This window comes from Myodes glareolus, chromosome 13 (assembly GCF_982192425.1).
Source record: "Myodes glareolus chromosome 13, mMyoGla1.1, whole genome shotgun sequence".
NCBI lineage: Eukaryota > Metazoa > Chordata > Mammalia > Rodentia > Cricetidae > Myodes > Myodes glareolus.
In genome coordinates this window covers 50,827,582-50,848,146 of record NC_142038.1, presented here as the reverse complement: position 1 = coordinate 50,848,146, position 20,565 = coordinate 50,827,582, and the positions used below count along the sequence as shown (strand labels likewise).

General features: G+C 48.2%; 1 protein-coding gene across 2 annotated transcripts; it reads right to left on the bottom strand.

Moving 5' to 3' along the window:
* Positions 1-1,940: 1,940 nt before the first annotated feature.
* On the bottom strand, positions 1,941-12,608 carry Hbegf (heparin binding EGF like growth factor). Of its 2 annotated transcripts, XM_048442409.3 has the most exons (6): positions 12,263-12,605; positions 11,873-12,046; positions 9,195-9,372; positions 4,384-4,539; positions 3,594-3,684; positions 1,941-3,313 (listed from the first exon to the last, which is right to left on the bottom strand). In XM_048442409.3, the coding sequence occupies exons 1-5, from the start codon at positions 12,306-12,308 to the stop codon at positions 3,612-3,614; spliced, it is 627 nt and encodes a 208-aa protein (XP_048298366.1). In that variant the 5' UTR covers positions 12,309-12,605; the 3' UTR covers positions 1,941-3,313; positions 3,594-3,611. The 2 variants fall into 2 exon arrangements, with proteins under 2 accessions (XP_048298366.1, XP_085555876.1); XM_085699750.2 differs by lacking the exon at positions 3,594-3,684 and having other exon boundaries at positions 12,263-12,608.
* Positions 12,609-20,565: the final 7,957 nt, after the last annotated feature.

The following is a 20,565-nucleotide window of genomic DNA, read 5'->3' as shown; positions in this document are numbered from 1 at the left end:
CCCTGGCTGTCCTGGAACTCGCTCTGTAGACTAGGCTGGTCTTGAATTCACAGGGATCCACCTGCCTCTGCCTCCCGAGTGCTGGGATTAAAGGCTTGCACCACCACCACCAACTGGCGGGTGATTCTTGCCAAGTCGACAGTCAGTATAAACCATCACACTGGTTGGTGACTAAGAGTTTAAAAAAGATATTCAATGTATACACGTGATCTCTGTTTGGGCCAAGAACAGTGGTTCCCACTTGTAATCCTAGCACCCAGAAAGTCATGATGGACCCTTAATTTCACTTTTACCCTGCTGTTCAACCCACCCTCCCTGTGAGTGGCACCCCTCTAAACCCTACACCACAACTTTCAGGCCAACAGTAGATTGACTCTGCCCACTTGATGGTCTTGGAGTTTAGTTTTCCTAACAATAATGTATGAACGTGACAAACACCGAACGCCTACATCTCAGTTTTATTAGGACGATAAACACACATCACTGGGCTAACGGTTTAGTCGGGGCAGATCAACTACAAACAAACAGGAATGTGTCAGTTGTGCTTAGGAACTATGGAGGAACATAAATCCCTCTAAGGAGAGGATGGTAGGTTGAAGAATGTTCTGCGTATGATGGGTTGATCGGGGAAGGCCTGCAGAGTCGACAAGATTTGTTTATGTGTGGGTCATATGTGGGGACTCGAACCCTGGACTTCTTGTCTGCAAAGCATGGGTTCTACCACAGAGCTACCACCCCCAGCCCTGAGTTATGTTTCAGATAAAAGATCATCCCGGTGAAGAAACAAGGTGGAACTAGGAAGGCAGGAGGCCAGCCCAGAGTTTAGGTCCGGGGGATAGTGTGTTGGACTGGGTGATAATCGGGACGGTGGTTACATACATACGTTCAAAAAACATAGCAGACAAAAGCTGCTGGTGGATTGGCTGTGGGGCACGAGAGCAGAGGCAAAAACATCTTGTTCTTTCCAGGAGTGACAGATGCTTGCATGCATGGTACACAATTAAATCCCGAGTCTAGGACCTGACAATTAAACACATGTAAGTCCAGCCAGCCAAACTTCCTATACCAAAGTTCTAGTCTTTCTTGTGTGAGAAGTAGTAAGCATTAGGACACAGTAACTAGTCCCAGCTCACGGTGTAGTCTTAGGCAAGTTCTACAACCCGAGACCCAGTTTCCTCTTTTAGAAAAATGAGATAACAGTAGTAACCCCATCCTGGAGGTGTACATGGTGAGCATAGAATTCATAAATATTTCTGACACTGAGCCAGCTTAGATAACTCCCATGTTAAACAAATTCCCAGTTAAAACAAGCAGACTAGAGAAGGGGAAATGGCCCAGTCAGTAAAGTGTTTAATATGCAAACACAAGGATCTTAGTTTGTATCCCCAGGGTCCATATACAAACCAATACACTGGCAGGTGTTCGTAATCCCAGGCACTTGACAGGAGAGGCAGACCCAGGAGAATTCCTGAAGCTCATTGACCCACTAGCCTAGCCGAAATGAATTGATGGGCCTAGCTGAACTGAATTGATGAGCTCCGGGTCCAATGAGAAACTCTTGTCTCAAAAAAGGAAGAGCAAGCTAGGCGTTAAAGGCCTACATGCCTTTAAACTCATCACAAAGGAGGCAGAGACAGGTAGATTTCTGAGTTCTAAATCAGCCAGGGCTATGTAGTAAGGTTTTGTCTGAGAAAAAAAAAAGAAACTAATAAATAATAAAGGAGAACAGGCATGAAAGATACCCAAAGTCAACCTCTGATTCACACACATAAAAACAAAACAAGCAAGCCCAGTGTGGTGGTGCAAGCCTTTACCTCTAGCACTCAGGAGGCAAAGGCAGACAGGTCTGAGTTCAAGGCCAGCCTGGTCTACAAGGCAGACAGACAGGGCTCCACAGTGATACCCTGTACAAAACAACAACAACAACAACAACAACAAAATTAAGCAGACCATGGAGTAAGGGTTATCTTTATTTAGATCACAAAAGATAAATATGAACCAGGTTTTGGAAATATAAGTTGTAACAGTTCATAAATGGCACCAGAAACTTCCATGGGGACCATAACAGTATTACAGTTTTGGTGAGACTGTATAGTTTTCTTACCCAAAACCTTCCCTACCATCAACGTTCTCTGTAGCAACTGATAGATAATCAATTACCAAGAATAGTCAACTCCAACATTCCCTGCTCCTCCTCAGCCTTTTTCTTTCTTACTCTCTTCTCCAAACTGTCCTCCGCTCTACCAGCCTCTGCATGGACTAGCACCAGAAGAATGGCAGAAGGAAGGGAAATGACTTGACACAATTGGGGATTGGAAAGGGTGATGGAGAAGGGGCCAGGAAACTGAAGGCATGGACGCCCAATGTCTTCTGAGAGGACACAGGTAAACACCAATATCTATTACACATTGACGTCAGCACCTTGGGCTTGCAAAACACGAACAGTAGACAAAAGGCAAGACTGAAGTCCAACTCACAGAGTGGCTCTGCCCAACTCAATTCCTGCACTCTGACCATACACAACTCCCCCTGGATACTCTGCTCCTGGGATATCTTCTGAAATGTAGACAGACAATAAATTACGACAGACGGGTTACAGAGTACACGGGAGCGCGGCGCACTGAGCCAGATGGTAGAGCTGCAGAGAGGTGGGCCAGGACATTGCCAAAGTAACAGTCTAGGCACTTGAAATATTATTGTTAGATTGTTAAAAACTAAATAAATTAACATACATAGAATAAAATAAATATATAATTTAAGAGGCATTTTACAAACAAATAACAAAAAAAAAATAGTTGTTATTTTTCCCCTCTGGGTAGAAGTCCCAAAATTCAGAGTTCTTGGGCTTGTGGTATTTCACAGTTAGCTCATCAAATCCAGCGTGCTGGAGGGTCCAAACAGCAGATCCCTTGGGGCTACTTGAACATACAGCTTCTCAATTCTGTTGCTTTCTTCCAGTCCACAAATCATTCCTCCTTCCTCTCCTTTTTTCAGTCAAAAATCCTGGAGCATATGGAGTCTAGCTGGCACTTTAATTCAGAAGCTAAGTGTTTAAACAAGCCAGTGGGTTCGGTGAGGGAGAGTCAGAAAGGCCTGGAGGGCTCTCCTGCTTCCACTGTTCTGATCGGGATCCCAGTGGGCACAGTCTGTTTGGCACTTGGAGGCTCTGATATTTTTGCAGAGCAATTTTGGGAGGCCCAGTCAGGGTAGCAACTGGGAATGAAGAAGTCTTCGCGGCTGCTTGTGAAGTCTTTCTCCTCTGCAGAACTTGTAATGAACCCCTGTCTCAGAGGTAGCCGTCCTCTGAAGGTTCCTGAAACAGAAGAGGGAGGTATTTAAAGCTGGGTCCAACCTTATGAGATGTAAAGAACATTCAGAAGGGGAGCTGAGGGCACTGCAACCTTGTAACCTAACTGGAGATGCCTCACCAAGTCTCTGAAGACCATTCTGCATCAGAACTCTGACTCCCCCACAGCAGTAACCTGCCTCCTGCAACCCCCAATCAAAAGAATTCAGCACTCACTGAAACCTCCCCAAGACCCACCCACGCCTTGGCCTCTCTATGCTGCCTAGGGAAAAGAGTGGACCATTACCTTGAGCACAGGTCCTTCTCAGTGGGAATTAGTCATGCCCAACTTCACTTTCTCTTCATTTTCCACATCATAACCTCCTCGCCTATGGTACCTGAGGAAGATAAAGGGCTGTGAGAAGATGACAAAGTGTAGGTCCCACAGCCAGTCCTCAAAAGGAACTCCCACGATGACTCTCCGTTTCTTGAAAAAGCCCAGAGGGTATGGCAACTCATTGGTCTTTGGCCAAAACCTAACTTTCCCAAGGGATTCCTGTCTCTACCAGCGAAGCATGTCTATACCTTTATATATATCTATGCATGCTTTTAGAGACAGTACCTCATAACCCAGACTAGTCTAGCATTTCCTATATAGCCCAGGCTGGCCTCATAGCAGGTACACACCTGTCTTCCCTGACTTTCTTTATTTTAATATTATTTGGTCATCCAAACATCCTCACAGAGTACAATCCATGAAAAATTATCACCAATAATATTATCCTTGCCTTTACTACCAAACCACACCCTAATGCCAGGAGAAAGAAATATTTAAGATGTGTCTTCATGGGTGAGTCACCAGGCCACAGAGTTAGGAAATGAACCCCGTGAGGAACAGAGGAACAGAACCTGTATGGCCTGGCTATAGGTACCTTGGGCTCTACACACTGGCTTCACACTGTGTCAGACAAAATCGTTTCTGGGAAATATATACTAACAAGCCGAGGGGTATGAGAAGAGGCTCTAGGCCTAAGTCCTTGGAGGAGAGAGAAGCGAGCGGTTTGCAGAACTAGCCTTCATGGGCTCCAAACACTCACCTAAACATGAGAAGTCCCACTATGACAAGCAGACAGACAGACGACAGCACCACAGCCACCACAGCCAAGACTGTAGTGTGGTCATACGTGATTAAGCGATTCTCCACCGGTAGGGTCAGCCCATGACACCTCTCTCCATGGTAACCTGGGTGGCACCTAGAATAACAAGAAGAAGACAGAGTTAACGGTGTATGCACCCTCTCTTCCTCTCTCTCTCCACCCCCCTATTCCTGGAGTCCTGCTTCAGGCAGGGAAAAAGCGAGGGAGGAGCTGACAGTCTCCGTTTAGATGTGTTCCACATGGGTCTAATCTATTACATCTGTACTAAGGTGTTTTGCTTAAGCCACTTAAGAGGACTTGAGCATCAGGGCTGATGGGCTGAGTTGAGGGGATTCAGCATCACTCCCTCTAGAGAGGCCCTTCTACATTCTGACCCAGAAATAAACCCAGCCTTGCCCATCGATGCATCCAACATGCAGTCCCTCCCCGCCACTGCTCAGCCTATTAATAGGCCCTGTCCCTGTGCCAGGAATCATTTTTCTCATTTCCTTCATTTAACTCCTAGCTCCCAACCTGGGAGCTAAGCTACAGCCTTTGGCCTCTGAATGCTGGACTCTCGGGCCTCCTCCATCCCAGGACAAAACAAACAGACTGAGATAACATCTTCCTGCCCAGCCACCCTGTCGCAGCGTGAAAGAATGTCAGAAACAATCCCTTGGCTCTTCTCGCGCAAGAAACACATCACGTGACAGCCGCCTCTTGGAACACAAAGCGTTTCCTTGAAGCTCTTAGGAAGACTGCTGAAGAAACACATTCACATCCCTTCCTTTGAGCACCCCTGAGATCCTTTGATGTCGGTGGGAGCCCCATGCTACAGAAAGGTGGCATCGCTTCCCAAGGTCATGCAGCGGGGCAGCAGCATGGGTATGGACTCAACTTTGCCAACTCCCCCCACAACCGCTCACCCACCAGCCGGGGATCTTAGGCCAGCAGCTGCTGAAGGAGGCACCAAGGACCCAGTGGCCCTCTACTCTGAACTGCACCTCCTCTGGAGGAGGTTGTGCACCTGGAGCCTCAGAGCCTGGATATATCCCTCCTTCCCGATGGCAGGGCCCTGGGAGGGGTGGGGCTGGGTAGCACTGCATCCCTGTCCTTGCTTAGGACTATCTGCACCTACTCCTAGGTAGGGAGCCGCATAAAGGTAGGTCAGGCCAACAAAGGACAGAATAGCCTCTTTACCTAGCCTTTTCAGCGAGTCTAACCCTTGAGTCAGAGTGGGGAAAAATACATCCCTACCCTGCCAGGACCTAAAGGAAGCTCCGGGGAGTGTCCCTGGAAAATCCTGTGTTCACAGAGATAAGGGGTCAAAGAGATTAAGTAACCGGTCAAGTCTCCTAACTAGCAAGCAGCAAGGCCAAGATCAGAAGCCACTGTGATTCTGTGCACTCCCACTCCGAGGGACCAGGTAATCTAAGAAAACCTATCCAGTAGGTCCTGAGCTGTCGGACCTGCCCACTGGCCACATTGCTGTTATTGTTTATTATCCACAGCTTTATGAAAAAATAGAAAGTAATAAACGCCTGCCATGACCAAGCATGCTGCATTAACTGCTTCCCAGGGATTATATTGTTTGACCTTTGGTGCTGAGGCCTGAACTCAGGGCCTTTGATTTCATTGAACATTTAAGGTCAAACCACCTGTGAAGCAGAAGCAGTCCCCATTCTCAAGCTGAAGAAGCCAAGGCTTACCCTCTGCTAAATAACATGCCGAAGTTACAGAGTTAGCGAGTAGGAGAGCCTGGATTAAGCCTAGCAGTCTGGATGAGTTCAGCAACTACGCTACTCCAGGGGAAGGAAGCTGAAACCCATTCTGTTTTGTACTTCCAAACCATCATTCAAACCCCACAGGTAGTTACTCAGATGATAGAAATAAAACTTGGCCTCAGAGTCCTGCAATTCAGTTATATAATCCTTCTACCACCTCTGTCCTGAGTCAAAAGGATAATAATGTAAATGTGCTAATATTACCCACTTCTCCCTCCCTTCAAAGCCTGGCTTCCCCAGGGGAGGAGGCGGGCTGAGTACATTCCACACATCCCTGGATGCAGGGCAAGATCATGTGTCTCGCCCCAAGCCAACACACACATCCATCAAACTAGGACACGTTTCTCCTCTCTCTGTCTGTGACCCACTTTAGAATAGGAGTTCCTTCCAGGGTCCAGAGATCTCGTCTACACAGTCTAGCATATTTCCACATCTACCCCTGACGCTGGAGGAAGCATCATTTGATAGAGGAGAGCGTGATAAATGAGGTCCAGACTGGTTCTGCTATTTCTACCCAGATGATCTTGGGTTAGTCACACGACTTTCCTAAACTTTAGTTTCTGTGTGTAGAAACCAGAGGTAATAAAAGCCTACCTCACTGACGGGAGCATCACAGCCAGCCCAGCCCCACTTCTGTGAGTTATTATACAATCAAAGCAGAGGGTAAAGCCTGCATCTCAAGGAATGGGATGCTCAAGCTAGACGAAGTCAAGAGAAGGGGGCCTCTGCACACAGTGAGAACAGTGCGGCTCCAGGTCTGCCTCTCTTCTAGTTCAGTCCTTCCGAACCAACTACCCCCAGGTTTCCTCCAGCCACAGGAAACTTTGCAGCCAATCTCTAGGTCAGCAGCCAGTCAGAAGTCCAAGAAAATTGCTCTTTGAGGGGAACTTTTGGCCGGTGACACAGAAGGGTTTTCCTGTTCGTGGTGGCTGTCAAAGGCTGGTTTAGGAAGCCAGCTAGCCTCAAGTTCACCACAGCAGCCAGGACACACCCTCGCTGGCAGTTTCTGGGTCTATAGTAGAGGAGAAGCCACAAAAAGGGACACAGATGTCATATTGCCCCAAACCAGGATCTCTGTTGTTAGAGAAACCACCCTATGAAGTGTGCCTAGGAAGCTGACACAAAGTCTTCTGGTCACTTGCTGTGCCCTGAGACTAGTAAAATCCTAATGGGTGTTCGACGACAACAGCTGCCCTCCATAAAATCCTGTTCAACTCCATAAGGACAGGGACAGAGGAGGAAAGCCAACACCCAGTGCAGCCTGGGAGCATGAAAAGCATGCTGGGAAAGAAGCGAGACCCTATCTTCTTCCCATGAATTTATTTAGATGTTGATCTCATGCAAATAACTTCCTACTCACTCTCTGTGGCTTCCTCATTTTTCAAGTAGAGAGAGAAAGTTCTGCCTTCCCTCCCAGCAAAGACGGTTTTTGGAAATCCCAAAAGACCATCTGTTTTCATCCCTTCAGACAGTGTACAACATCACATAAGTGCTCACCACGCCTGCTGGGCTGAACTTGATGTAAAGGCAAACAATGCAGATCTCGAAGAAATAATACCAATATGATTATCATGACTATTGCTAGAGCCACTGGGAAGGTGGCCTTACACAGCTCTTTGGGTTCTCTGAGCTTAGAAGGTCAGGGGAGCCCTGCTTCTCGGCTGATCAATGGAAGCCCTGCACATCCATTTGCCAAAAACACCCTGAACCACAAACATCCTGAGCCAGTGTGGCTAGACAGACCCCTGGCTCTAGTCCATCTCGACTGCCCTCAGAGTCACTTTCTCCTCCCTGAGCTAATGATGCCACCTCACACATTTAAGACAAACATTTCCTGCCCTGTCCCAGGACACTGGGAAGGAGCAGACAGAGATCCTGCCTCTCCAATACACCCAGCTCTCGCCCAGGGTGTCACAGGAAGGGACACACTGACTGTGAAGGTGGGAAGCAATGGACCTGTCTGCCAACTGCTAAATACAGGACAGATCTGCCGTGTAGGATTAGATGGGACAAGGATGCTTTCAAAGCCACAGGACCCATGCCAATTACAGGTGGAAGAGATGCCATACAGGATGGAAGACAGAGTACACACAACAGCATCCTGGACCGTCCAGGGTCTCCTAGGAAGGGTCACAGGGCTCCAAGAGTCTGTGTCTCACTTAACAGGGAAGATATGGAAAGTAGTCTGATGTGGAGTACTGGCCTCAGGCAGAGTGGTGACATTATATCTGCCAAAGAGCAGGTATAATCCCTGAGGGGCTGCCAAGGTGGCCGCTTGCTGGGTTTGGCCTATGAGAGAACAATGATCCCACAACCCCTCCACCCACACTCCTGACGGGGATGCTGCAAACCGAGTTAGGCTCCTGTGAATCCTGTACAAAGAAAACCTTTTCCAGCCCACTCTTCTAGACAAGATCAATATCCTCTGTGTCTCCCTGTCCTTCTGTGCCCTGTCTGGGTGAAAAAGTAAAGAGTAGGGGTTTCAACTCATTCTGCACGACGGTTCCTCTCTGTATAGTCCTGCCGTGCGTTAGAATCAGCCCCATCTACTCACTCACGTGCACGCACACACTTGCATACACACGCCTGCACAGCATGTGACTTCAGGCACCGACATCAGCTGCACTCCTTCTAGGAACCGACTCAGCCATGTTGCCTATCGGCTTTCCTTCCCCGCGAAGGGTCCAAGGCCAGAATGAAGGCCCTCCTTCCCAAGTGTCAGCTCTCCTGGACATGCGCTCAGTTATGGGTGTGCAGGAGGAAATGTCCTGAAGGATTAAGGGGCGTCACGAACCCATGCCGCAGGAAATTGCATCCTCTTTGGTGGTAGCGGGGACTTCCGCTGACTAGAAATGTGTCCCTTCCTTTGAACTTCCTCCCAGAGGTTGAAAAGAAGCTGAGTGAAATTATGAATTCAAGGAACAGTGACAAAGAGAGCCTGTGGCTGACAGAGTGATGATGAGATTGGTCCTGGGGTGGGCCACTTACTTGCATGATGGAGCCCGGAGATCCTTCACGTATTGACATTCCCCGTGGATGCAGAAGTCCTTATATTTCCTAAGACACGGGTCTCTCTTCTTCCCTAATCCCTTGCCTTTCTTCTTCTTTTTTCCATTCTTTTCTTTGTTTGGCGTGGCTAGGGCTTGAGGCTTGGAGGAGAAAGCAACTGCAGGAAGAAAGGTACCCAGTTAAGCCTCTCAAACTGTGTCCTTTTGAAAAAGTATCTTCAGATCTAAGCCAGGCTGACCTCAAACCCCCTATTCCTCCTACCCCAGCGTCTGAAACATGGAAATTACAGACGGGTACCCCCCCTAACCAATGAGGATGCACATACTATTTGATCCCACCTAGAGTCAGAGACCTGGGAAAGCTCTTTAAGAACTACCAGAAAGAGGAAGCTTTGGGAGGAAATAGAAGTTGGGTTAGGTTCCAAGGAAGAGGAGCCTTGTTCTAAGAAAGCCAGAGAAACTGCGGTTCACTGAGCAAAGCTACCCCAGCCTCGCGCTCACGTCCTACCCACTTTCTACCCCATCTGCGACTCCCCCACATCTACTTGGTTCTATTTTAGCCTTCGGTCAGCCTCATTTCCTGATACCGTACTCAGTGACCCACTTGCAGAAAGATAGTGTCACAGACAAAGATGGCTTTGGGGAAAGGAACTTGGTTGTTCTTCTAAAACAGGAGCGTCTGGAGCATAGCTTTCGAGCCCTTCACAGGAGCTCCCATTCACATCAGGGGATGTTTGGTGCAGACCTAGCTCTGAAACAGCTAATGGGCCATCCCTGATTTAAAAGACCTTATTTTTCTGAGTTTGGGCAAACTATCTGCCCCACCCCATGTCCTTTAACAATGTATCAACTTTTTCAAATATCCATTTAGATTTATTCCCAAATGTCCTATTTATACCTGGTATAGGGAGGGAGGTTATAATATGTACAAGAACCATGCAGAAGGAACTGGACTATGGCAACCCCCCTCTTCTTTCCGTGCTGCAGAGACTGGGGGAGAGCAACCTCACATCCACCTGGAACCGGCCATTAGCCCAGGACTCTGGTGCCAGCCTCTCCCATCCCTGAACCCCACAGTTACAAGGTGCTCACTGCTCACAGCTACAGCTTGTGTCTGGCAGAAAGGTGAACATGATTAAGTTAAGACTAGGGACACAGAATCCTCAAGACAAATGAGACTTCAACAATGCCAGTTCACTTTCAAGATGAAAACCATAGCATCCCCAGAAGGCAGGGACTTGTCCCGGGGCAGTGCAGGATTGCGGTCAGAACTGTGGTCTCTAGTCCTGTTCCAGGCTTCTCCAGAGTTCAGAGAGTGATGTAAATGGCCAGAGAAAGCCAGTTATTGGGTCTCCAGGGAAAGCAGAGCAGGAGGACCCAAAGCAACCAGAGAGAATAAGAAGATTGACAAGCTAGGCTCCTGCTGAGGAGAGGGAGCAGTGAGTCAGGTTGGCAGAGGTATGAGGAGCAGCCATGTGGGTGGGGGGTGAGTCACTGCCCAGCCCAGCCCTACCCAGCCGAAGAGAGAGCCAGGAGAATCCAGACTGTTGAGGACATGGGTGACCCCCAAGGGTCCATTGTAGAAGGGACGAAATGTGGGACCCCAGCCTCAGTTTTGGAGCAGACTCTTGACTTGTGCAAAGCAGAGCAAGCACCTCAGGAAGCCTTGGGTGAGGAGGGAGCAAGGAGGCTGAGCAGCAGGTGGGGCTGAACAGGTGTGTCTCCTTCCGACCAAATATAGTCATTCCGGGGCCACAGGGCTCAGGGCTGGCTCCACCTCTGAGAACCACTGCAAGTGGCTAGAGGCAGGGAGGCCACTGGGTTCTGGACTCTGCCCAGTCTCTGTGTTCAGTCACAGATACAGGCTACAGAATCACACATAACTCTTTCCTCTGGGAGTCTCCTTAGAGATTCCAGTGGGCAGGAAGTCTATAAGTTTCAGACCCACAGCATTTCAAGACAGCCTCCTAGAGGCCCAGCACTCACCATTCATTGCCAGCTGCAGAGCTACTAGCTTCATTTACCTAAGCCAAGAGTTCCTCACGGCCCTCTCTTTCCTAACCTGGAGAAAAGTGGAAGGAGACTAACACTGCACCCTTTCCAGGCTCCCATCTAGTATCTCTTTTTATATATAATCACCACATATATAAACATACACTAGACAGAACTTGCACACCCTCCCCCCTTTTTTGCATAGATACTCTAGCGAAAGCACGGGGGAGTGGTGGGTGCATGTCTTTAATCTCAGCACACGGAAGACAGGCAGGCAGATCTCTTTGAGTTCGTGGCCAGCCTGATCCACCAAGCGAGTTCCAGGACAGCCAAGCTACACAGAGAAGCCCCGTCTTGAAACACCCCGCCCCTAAAAATAAGAAACTCTAGAAAAAGTATCTCAACCATGCCTTTCTCCTAGCATCTAGCTTACCTCCGACAACAACCTGCCTCTTTCAGTTTACTCCAAAGTATACAGAAGTAAGAACCCACACCAGATGAGACCAAAGATAGCACTATATTGCAGAAACCCCAACTCCAATCAGGCCAGGAGCTTTTCCTTGAACATCCCCTCAAGGGGTGGGGTGGGGGCAACTGCATAAATCTCAGGCCTGTGCATTCTTCAGCAGTAAACAGCATCTAAGGTTAGGCGACCTCCAGACCCACCTCTGAAAAGGTCCGGATCTGTCTCTCCCAAGTCCTGGACTTCCTGAGCACGACCGTCTCCCGTGGGTAGCAGTTGGTTTGTGGATCCAGTGGGAGAGTCGGGGTTGCTGGTTGCCGCCGCCAGACCTCTCCGAAGCCGCTCCAGACTCTCACCGGTCACCAAAGCGGACAACACTGGGCAAGGAAAGAGAGGAGGCCGCATCAGACCCACCGCCTAGACCCCGCGCCACCACGCCATCGAGGTCCACGCCCGCTCTCTAGGGCGCACGGGCCCCACCAAGTGGTCCGCTAGGGGAGGAGGTGGGAGGCAACGCATCGACCTTCCCACGTGTCCCCCGCACGGTGCCCCCACCCCACTCCCGACCTCGGAGACATCAGCTGCCCTGTTACCTGCGGCCAGAAAGAGCTTCAGCATCACCGACGGCAGCAGCTTCATGGTCCGGAGCCTGGCGGAGACGGCGAGGCAGCGATCACTTTGGATGCAGCGGCAGCTGGACGCCTGCACCGGGGCTAGGAGGCGGAGGGCAACGAGATTCCACCGGGCAAGGTCTGCCCGCTTCTGGGTGCGATCCTGCCGAGGAGCCCTGCGGCCGTGGCACGTCTGTCTGTTCGGAGTCGGTCCGCTCGTCCGCCCAGCACTTGTACGCCCGTCAGGCCGACCAGTCACGTACCGCGTGCAGCTCCCGGGGTCGACTGAGCTCTCTCAGGCAGCGCGCGGCCGGGAATAAGGCTCCTGGAAAAGCAGTGGAAGCCCCGCCCCACCCAGCCCCGCCCCCTCCCCTCCCCCTCCCGCGCCGGGCCGGGCCGCAGGCGCTGCCAGGGTCTAGGCAGTCGCCGCGGAGGACCCGGAGGCGCTCACATTTTTGGGACCAGGCCAGAGCAGCCGTGGCCGGAGTGTGGGTGTAGGGCGAATGACCAGCAGGTGGCGAAGCCCGGATCCTACCTTTCCTCCAACGCCCGGCGCGCGGCAGCCAAGTGAAAGCTGAGCTGAGAGCTGTTCCCGGCCTGCGTCCCTGCATCTTTTGACAAATCCCTGTTCCATACTAGATATCTGCATTCAGAAGCCTACCGACACAGCCAGCAGTAAATAATATTTCGTTTATTGTTTAAAAATTAGATATACGAATGCCAGCTAGTCTCCTGAGGGCAAAGTGACCAGATCTGAAGTTGCGGTCATTTGATGCCAATCCAGCAACAGCAAAGGAAGTTAGGAGTGGCTTCCACTGCTTTCCCCAGAGGACATAGTCTACTTTAGGATTTCTGAGCTATGCAACATAATTCCCAGGCTTTTGCTATCAGAGAGACACAGATTATGGGACAAGCCTCATACTCTTTCTTGGATATTAATACCACGCTCTCAAACATAAGCTCTACTCTCAAAGGACCCAACGGGCTAACCTAGATGAGTATGTGCAACCCGTGCCAGACTGATGTTTCTCTTTCAACTGGTGTATTTACGGGGAAGGGGGTCGTCCGGAGTCAATGTCCTGACTCAAATAATGATTCCCTTAGTAAGTATTTCAGCTCCCAGGGACGTGCTGGGTAGGGAGTTTGACACAGGGCTGGGTTGGCATTCAGAGCCCTCAAATTGTGCCAGACAGAGCACTTGCCTGATTCAGCCATGTGTAGGGATAAAAACAGGCCTGCTATTTATACACTGTCTATCCCATTCTTTATCCCCACCCCACCCCCACTTCTGCAGGGGTCAATCTGGCACATCCCCTCTTAATTTTCCCGATACACTCCCGGGTCTAGGTTTCCACAGTGCACTGCTGTGTCTACAGACTTAGATCGCTACTTGTGTGTGACCTTGGACAAGATAATTGATTTTATATCGTAGGGAGGAAGCTATTTTGTTTTACTTTATGCATATGGGTATTTGTCTACATATATGTCTGTGTAAAACATACCTGCCCTGGCGCCCACAGAGGTCAGAAGAGGACATCAGATTCCCTGGGACTCGAGTTACAGATGGTTGTGAGACCCTGTGTGGACATGGGTAATCAAACCTGGGTTCTCTGGAGGAGCATCCAGTGTTCTTAAATGCGGAGCCATGTCTCTAGCCCCTAAGATACTTGATTCTACTGAGCCCCAGTTTCTACATATCCCAGATGGGAATAGCCGTAGTAACACTAACAAGGGCAGCTTTGGAGAGCGCTTTCTGAGGACTGAGGAGGAAGCAGACATAAAGCAGAGAGGGGCAAGCTCTGGGTAAACTGCTGTTATCACCACTGGACATTTAACCTTGATCACTCCTTTTCCTTAGACACCCTTTTCCCTCCCTTCCCTAGACACCCAGTCTGACCAGGTGTCAGGATCCACGGGTAGACAAATGGGTTTCAGACGGAAGCTTACTTCTCACCTATTTGGCAAAAAGCCACCTTGGTATTCCTCTGGGTACTCAGTATCAGGTCTAGGACCTCGGCAGATGGCCACCACCCCAGCCACACCTTCACCTCCTCCAGCAGGTGTCTGACTGCCTTCTTAAAACCAGAGCCATCAAGGGGTCAGGGTTCTCCCCAGGGAAGGGTGGAGGGAAATAGTTCCTGACACATGACCAAGTCACTCCCCTTCCCCCTCCCACCTCACACCCTGCTCTCCTGTCCTGGCCTGCTTCTTCCTTCCTATGCTGGGTCCTTCCGCCTCACCCCCACGTCAGCTCAACCTCACCGGGGCAACTCCAGGCTTTCATCACACCCAGGAGCCTCACCCTATCCAGGTCTGTGTGTCAGGTTTTACAAGGAAGGGCCTGGAGAAAAGAAGACGAAAGACCTCTGAAATGGACTTGGGATAGTCACTTCCCTTCCCAGAACTGCAGATAGCCTGGGACCAGAAGACTGAGCAAAATAAAACAAAATTACAGAATGGACATGCAACTCAGTGACAGAGAATTTACCAAGCATGTGCAAAGCCCTGGGTTTGATCTTCAGCTCCTCAAAAGAGGCAAAAAAGAAAAACCATCACCACCACCACCACCACCAACAACAACAACAACAAAAGCAAATCCCTGGGCACAGAGGTACACACCTGTGACCCCAGCACCTGGAAGGTGGAGAGAAGAGGATCAGGAGTTAGTTCAAGGTCCTCATCTATACGTTGAATTTTAGTCCAATCTGGACTGTATGAGGATTGGTCTCAAAAACAAAACATCTCAATCCTAATTCATGCTGGGGTGGCCTCGTTAGCTGGCTTATTCCATAAGCATCCATGAAACACCTTTCAGATGCTGGGGAGTGAATGAGCGCTAAGTTGAGCGTTCAAATGCTGGGCCAGAAGAGGATGTGCTCTGGTGTCTGTACTCACACCTTAAATCTGAGGATGGGTTAACAAAATCTCATCGGAAAAGGCAACAAGTGAACAGGCCTGTGTCTGTGACGAGCACTCCAAGCCGCAGCGACAGTGCCAAGAGCAGGCTATAGAAACAACCGTGACACCAGCGCGCAGACCAGAGAAGCAGTGATAGGAAATCACAGTGCGTGGAGGTCATGGGGGATGTCAGAGTAGACAGTGAGTGTTAGTCCCCGTCATTGTGAGAATCAAATGAGATAGGAATGGAAAACCAGAGTTATGCGAGAATGTTCCATGTTCGCTTTTCCTCCTACCCAGGGCCCTCTACCTGCCTTAGTAGTCAAGGACCAGAGACACAGTCCTAAGCAGAGTTCCGATGGGCAAGTCTGCTTTCTTTAACCATCCACTGAGTGTGAGCAAACTGAGGCTTAGAGACTGACTAGCCTTTTACTACTAGTGAGTCAAAGGGGAACTAATCTAGAGCAGACCATGGCATCCTGTTTCCCAGCCCAGGCTGGGTTCCCAATCAGCTAGAAAGGCAGGCTCCTTGGGACTCCAAGGGCTGCTGACTCACAACTAAAGCAGTGAGTCCTTGATTTGAGAACTCTTGCATGCCAGTGTGGAGGAGCTGGGAGAAAAGTAGCTACACGAAACTGGAGTGGGGTGGGCGTGAGGGGTGCTCTTGGAGAAGGGCGGGCATGAGGGGGGCTCTTGGAGAAGGGCGGGCATGAGGGGGGCTCTTGGAGAGGGACCACTCATGATCCCTTCCCCTCTGTGGCTGGGACATATACCTTGTTTGTGGATTCCCCTCAACCTGACTGTGTATCAGAGTCACCAGGGAATATATTAAAGATGAAAAGGCCCAGCCATAAGTGGTGGCACACACCTTTAGTCCAAATACTTGGGAGGCAGAGGCAGATGGATCTGAGTTCAAGATTAGCTTGGTCCCAGTCTACAGAGAGAGTTTTAGGACAGCCAGGCTACACAGAGAGACCATGTCTTGAAAAACAAAACAAAACAAAACAAAGAAGGCCTAGACTCAAGGTTGGAGATGTAGCTCAATGGTTGAGCACATGCCAAGCATGTACAAGGCCCTGCATATAAAAACAACCAACTAAACAAACAAAAGGTTATGTAAAGCCAGACGTGGTGGTACATACCTATAATCTCAGCACTTGAGACCAAGATAGAAATATAAAGACTTCAAAACCTGTTAGAATTGAAACCTCTGAGGCAGGGGCAGAATGTGTATCTGAGTAGAGATACACATTCATGTGCTCAATGCTTAGCTTGTGTTGCCTTACTTGTCCTCCAACATCAGATATGCTGGTAACGTCACCCCCATTTTAAAGGATTAGAGCTCAAAGGTGTAAGTAACAGTGCAAGGTCACCCAGCTAGAATCACTATGGCTGACTAACTTGCAACCCTCTTTGATTTGGGCTTCTAGCTATAGTTTAACCATAGCTGGGCAAGTGGGTAGAAGACAAGGGCTTGCTCTCTGCCTCTGCAGACAGGGGCATCATCAGCTTTACTGAGGGAGTCCTGGGGTGTAGCAACTGGGCTAAAAGAAGGTTTGAATGAGAGCATGAGAGCAGCTAGTGAAATGGATACACACTTAGGAACCACGCAACTCTGAGTTTCAGTTTGAATTTTGGTGCTCATTTTTGCTTTTTTTTTCCCCTCAGCTTGTTTTACATTTTTTTTGTTTTATTTTATTCATTGATCGTGAAATACTTGCTGGAGTCATTTCTTGCCTTCCCTCTTGTGGGTCCCAGGTATTAAACTCAGGCCCTTAGGCTTGACAGCAGCTCTCACCTGATGAGCCACTTCCCTAGACCCCTTGTCAAGCTTTCTAACCTACAGCAAGTTATTCAGTGTCTTCTTATTTGTAGTTTATACATCTAAAGCGGAGGGTGATGATAGGGTTTACCACAGGGCTCTTGTGACGGATAGATCAGATCACATGTATAAAACGGAACATGATGTCTGATGTACAGTAGGTGGTAGGTGGTTAATGACAGTGGTTACTATGAACAAATTCATTCCCCCTTTCTCTCTCCTTTTTTTCTTCCCAAGTGGGGATTTGATACATATTCATGCACGCAACACTTCCTGTGCCCTGCTTCAAGACTTAGATTCCTCACTTGAAAAAATGAGGTGTTGTTGGGCTATGGTGGTGCTTGCCTTTAATCCCAGCACTTGGGAGGCAAAGGCAGGCAGATCTCTGAGTTACAGAGTGACTTCCAAGACAACCAGGACGGTTACACAGAGAAACCTTGCCCCCAAAATACAAAAAGAATAAAAGAAGAAAAAGAAAGAAAAAAGAAAAGAAAGAAAAAAATGAGGGTTTAAACAATTGTGCTATGTCTAGGGCCAGGGAAATCCATCATGCTTTTTTATTTTTATACTTTTTCTTGTCATGCTGCTACCAGACGGCTTGCTGAAACAGTTCTCTGACAATCTAGAGTCGTTACTCTCAAACACTGCTTTGCCCTGGACCAGCCTGCCTTGGAGATGATGTGCCAGAGATGGCCATGTGTAGCAATGAGGTAGAAAATTACAAATTTGGAAGCCTCATCCCAAGAACAGCAGTTGTGACTCAGAGTTCACACAAAAGCTTGTGGGCAGAGGATTTGATTGTGTTCTAAGCAACCCTAGAGCTCTTTTGGGTTGGGGAGAGTGATTAAAGAGCCCTTCTACTAGGGATGCTTTAGCAACAGGTAGCCATGAGGCTGGAGTCACCCAAACTCTGACGGCCAGGATGAACGACCACTATTCCCTGTCTCTGCCTGGTTTTTCTCAGCCTATCTGAGCCAGCTCACCATGCAATTTTAGAATGTTGAATTCTGGCCTTTCTTTGGGGTCCCCTGCATCCTTTTATGCTGGCCTGAGGCATTTGGAAGTGAATCTCCATCCTGGGGATGGCCATGCTCTGATTCCTGTGTGGGGTCAGGATTTGAATAATATAAGGAATAGGGATGGAGTGGTAGGGAGAAGCTTTGGTAGAAACATCTAGAAATCCATAACACTCAGCCAGGAAAGGACATTTATAATATTCCCTATTTTCTCCCATTCATTTCTATTTCCAACTGCATTTCTGTGACTTTACCCTTCAGCCATTCCGTACACAGATGATTTTGTGCTGGCAGGAAGGGAGCAAAAGATTTCTCCTTCCTCAAACAGTCCATCTCCTTCTTCAAGCCTTAGATTCCTCATATTTAAAAAAGAGAGAGAGGTTCAATCAATCATGCCATGTGCAGGCATTGGTCATGGAGATCCACCTTATGTTATTTTGTCACGGTGCTTTCAAAGGCTTGCCGGGACAATCTCCAGATTATGTAGTGACTGATCTACAGGCATTATAGCTTTCATCTGTGACTAATCTCTTTGCTGGCAAGTTAAGGCCAGGCAGTGGTGCTGCATGCCTTTAATCAGGAGGCAGAGGCAGCAGATCTCTGTGTTTGAGGTCAATGTGGTCTACAGAGTGAGTTCCAGGACAGGCAGGAGCTACACAAAGAAATCCTGTCTCAAAAACCAAAAATCAAAAACAAACAAATAGACAAAAGCATCCACTTATGGTGCTCTCGAGAGAATTGAAGTAGATAGTCTCCGAAGTGCTTAGGAAAATGCAGAGCTCCGTGTGAGTAAGTTAAGCACTGTCGTTAATTTTTCCAGTGCTTAACCTTGGAATGCAGTCACACCATACTCTGTACCGGAAACATGCATGTTCAGTTCCTCATTGGTATGCAGTTACAGGGCAGCAATTTAACAGTTTAACAGCCATCTACAGTAGACAATGGTTTAGGAAGGAAAAGATACTGCCCCCTAAAGGACACTCTAGGAATATATGGAGAGGGTTTTTTTTGTTATCAGGTAATTTTTAAGACATCTGAGCCAAAAAGGGATCAGAGATACATAGCTAAGGTTTGTGCCCAGCCAGGTGGTGATACACATCTGTCCTGTAATTCCAACACATAGAAGGTGAAGACAGACAGGTCTTTGTTGAGTTCAAAGCCAGCCTGGTCTACACAGTGAATTCCAGGCCATGCAACAGTACATAGTGAAACCTGTCTAAACAAACAAACAAAAAACAAAAAATGAGAGACCTCGGCCCTAAATGGGCTGTCTAGAGCATATTCCTCCCTCGGGCTCAGGGACCTATGCAGAAAAGAGGGCAGAAATATTTGTAAGAGCCAGAGCTGGTAAATGGCTTCAAGGCGGCAGTGTTTCCCAGACATAATAGGGCAGATACATATATGAACTCAGTGATTGTGACAGAACATAGAAAGCATGTATAATTTCAAGCCAGAAAAGAAGTTCCAGCATGGAGGAGAGAAGGTGGACACCAAATCTCCCCCCTAGCTTAGGAGTCGTTGGTGATTGGTTTTGAGGAAAGGAAAGTCAGTTTTCTTTAATGTGTGCCACCTGGCACATCAGGACAGACCCATACCCAGAGGAATCTGTCAACACAAATAGGCTTGGTGAGTTCAAAGACAGAGAAACAGAACCAGAAGTTGGGTGGTAGGGAGGAGTTGGGGGGTGGGAGAGAAGAGTCAATGTAATCAAAACACACTGCATGAAATTTTCAAAGAATTAATTTAAAAATTACCAAAAACCATAAAAAACAAACAGACAAATAAAGCAAAACACCAAAAAGAAGGGGCTGGAGAGATGGCTGCTCTCCCAGAGGACCTGGGTTCAATTCCCAGATCTCACGTAGCTGCCAAAACTGTACAATTCCAGGGGATCTAACACCATCTTCTGACTTTCAAGGGCACTGCATGCACATAGCAGACTTAACGTACAAGTGGGGAACACTCATAATATAAAATAAATCAAAATACATAAAATAGAAAACAAATAAATCACTGTACATTTCATGCTTCTTTTAAGCTGCCTTGCTGGGTTCCTCCTGGCTGAAAACCTGACTACTTGAGCTTAAACCCATTTCAAATTTATATAAAATATAGAGGTTTTCCTCGAACTTTTCCAAGAAGGAAGTTAGAATGGAATGCTTGTTTTAGTGATACCTGCATCGGTCAGTATTTATAACTGTCATATTCCTTGTAAGCCTGTATAGATGTTGTAATGTCATTTCTAGAATAGTCTTACTGAGGATTTACATAGTGTATAGTTTTGTTTTGAGATGGGGGTGTATCCTGCTATGATGTCCAGGCTGACCTTGAACTTCTGGGCTCAAGCACTCCTTCTGCCTCTACTCCTGAGTATCTGGAACTTAGGTTGTTCCATTGTGCCTGCCTCCCAGTATTGATTTCATTTGAAGACTAAGTGTGCACGTAGAGCATTGCCTTTGAACATCATTTCAGGATAGTAATGGAGTTATGTGAACAGCGGATGTTATAAAAATGAAGGATTAAAAAAAAGTAATTTTCTTTCTTTCTTT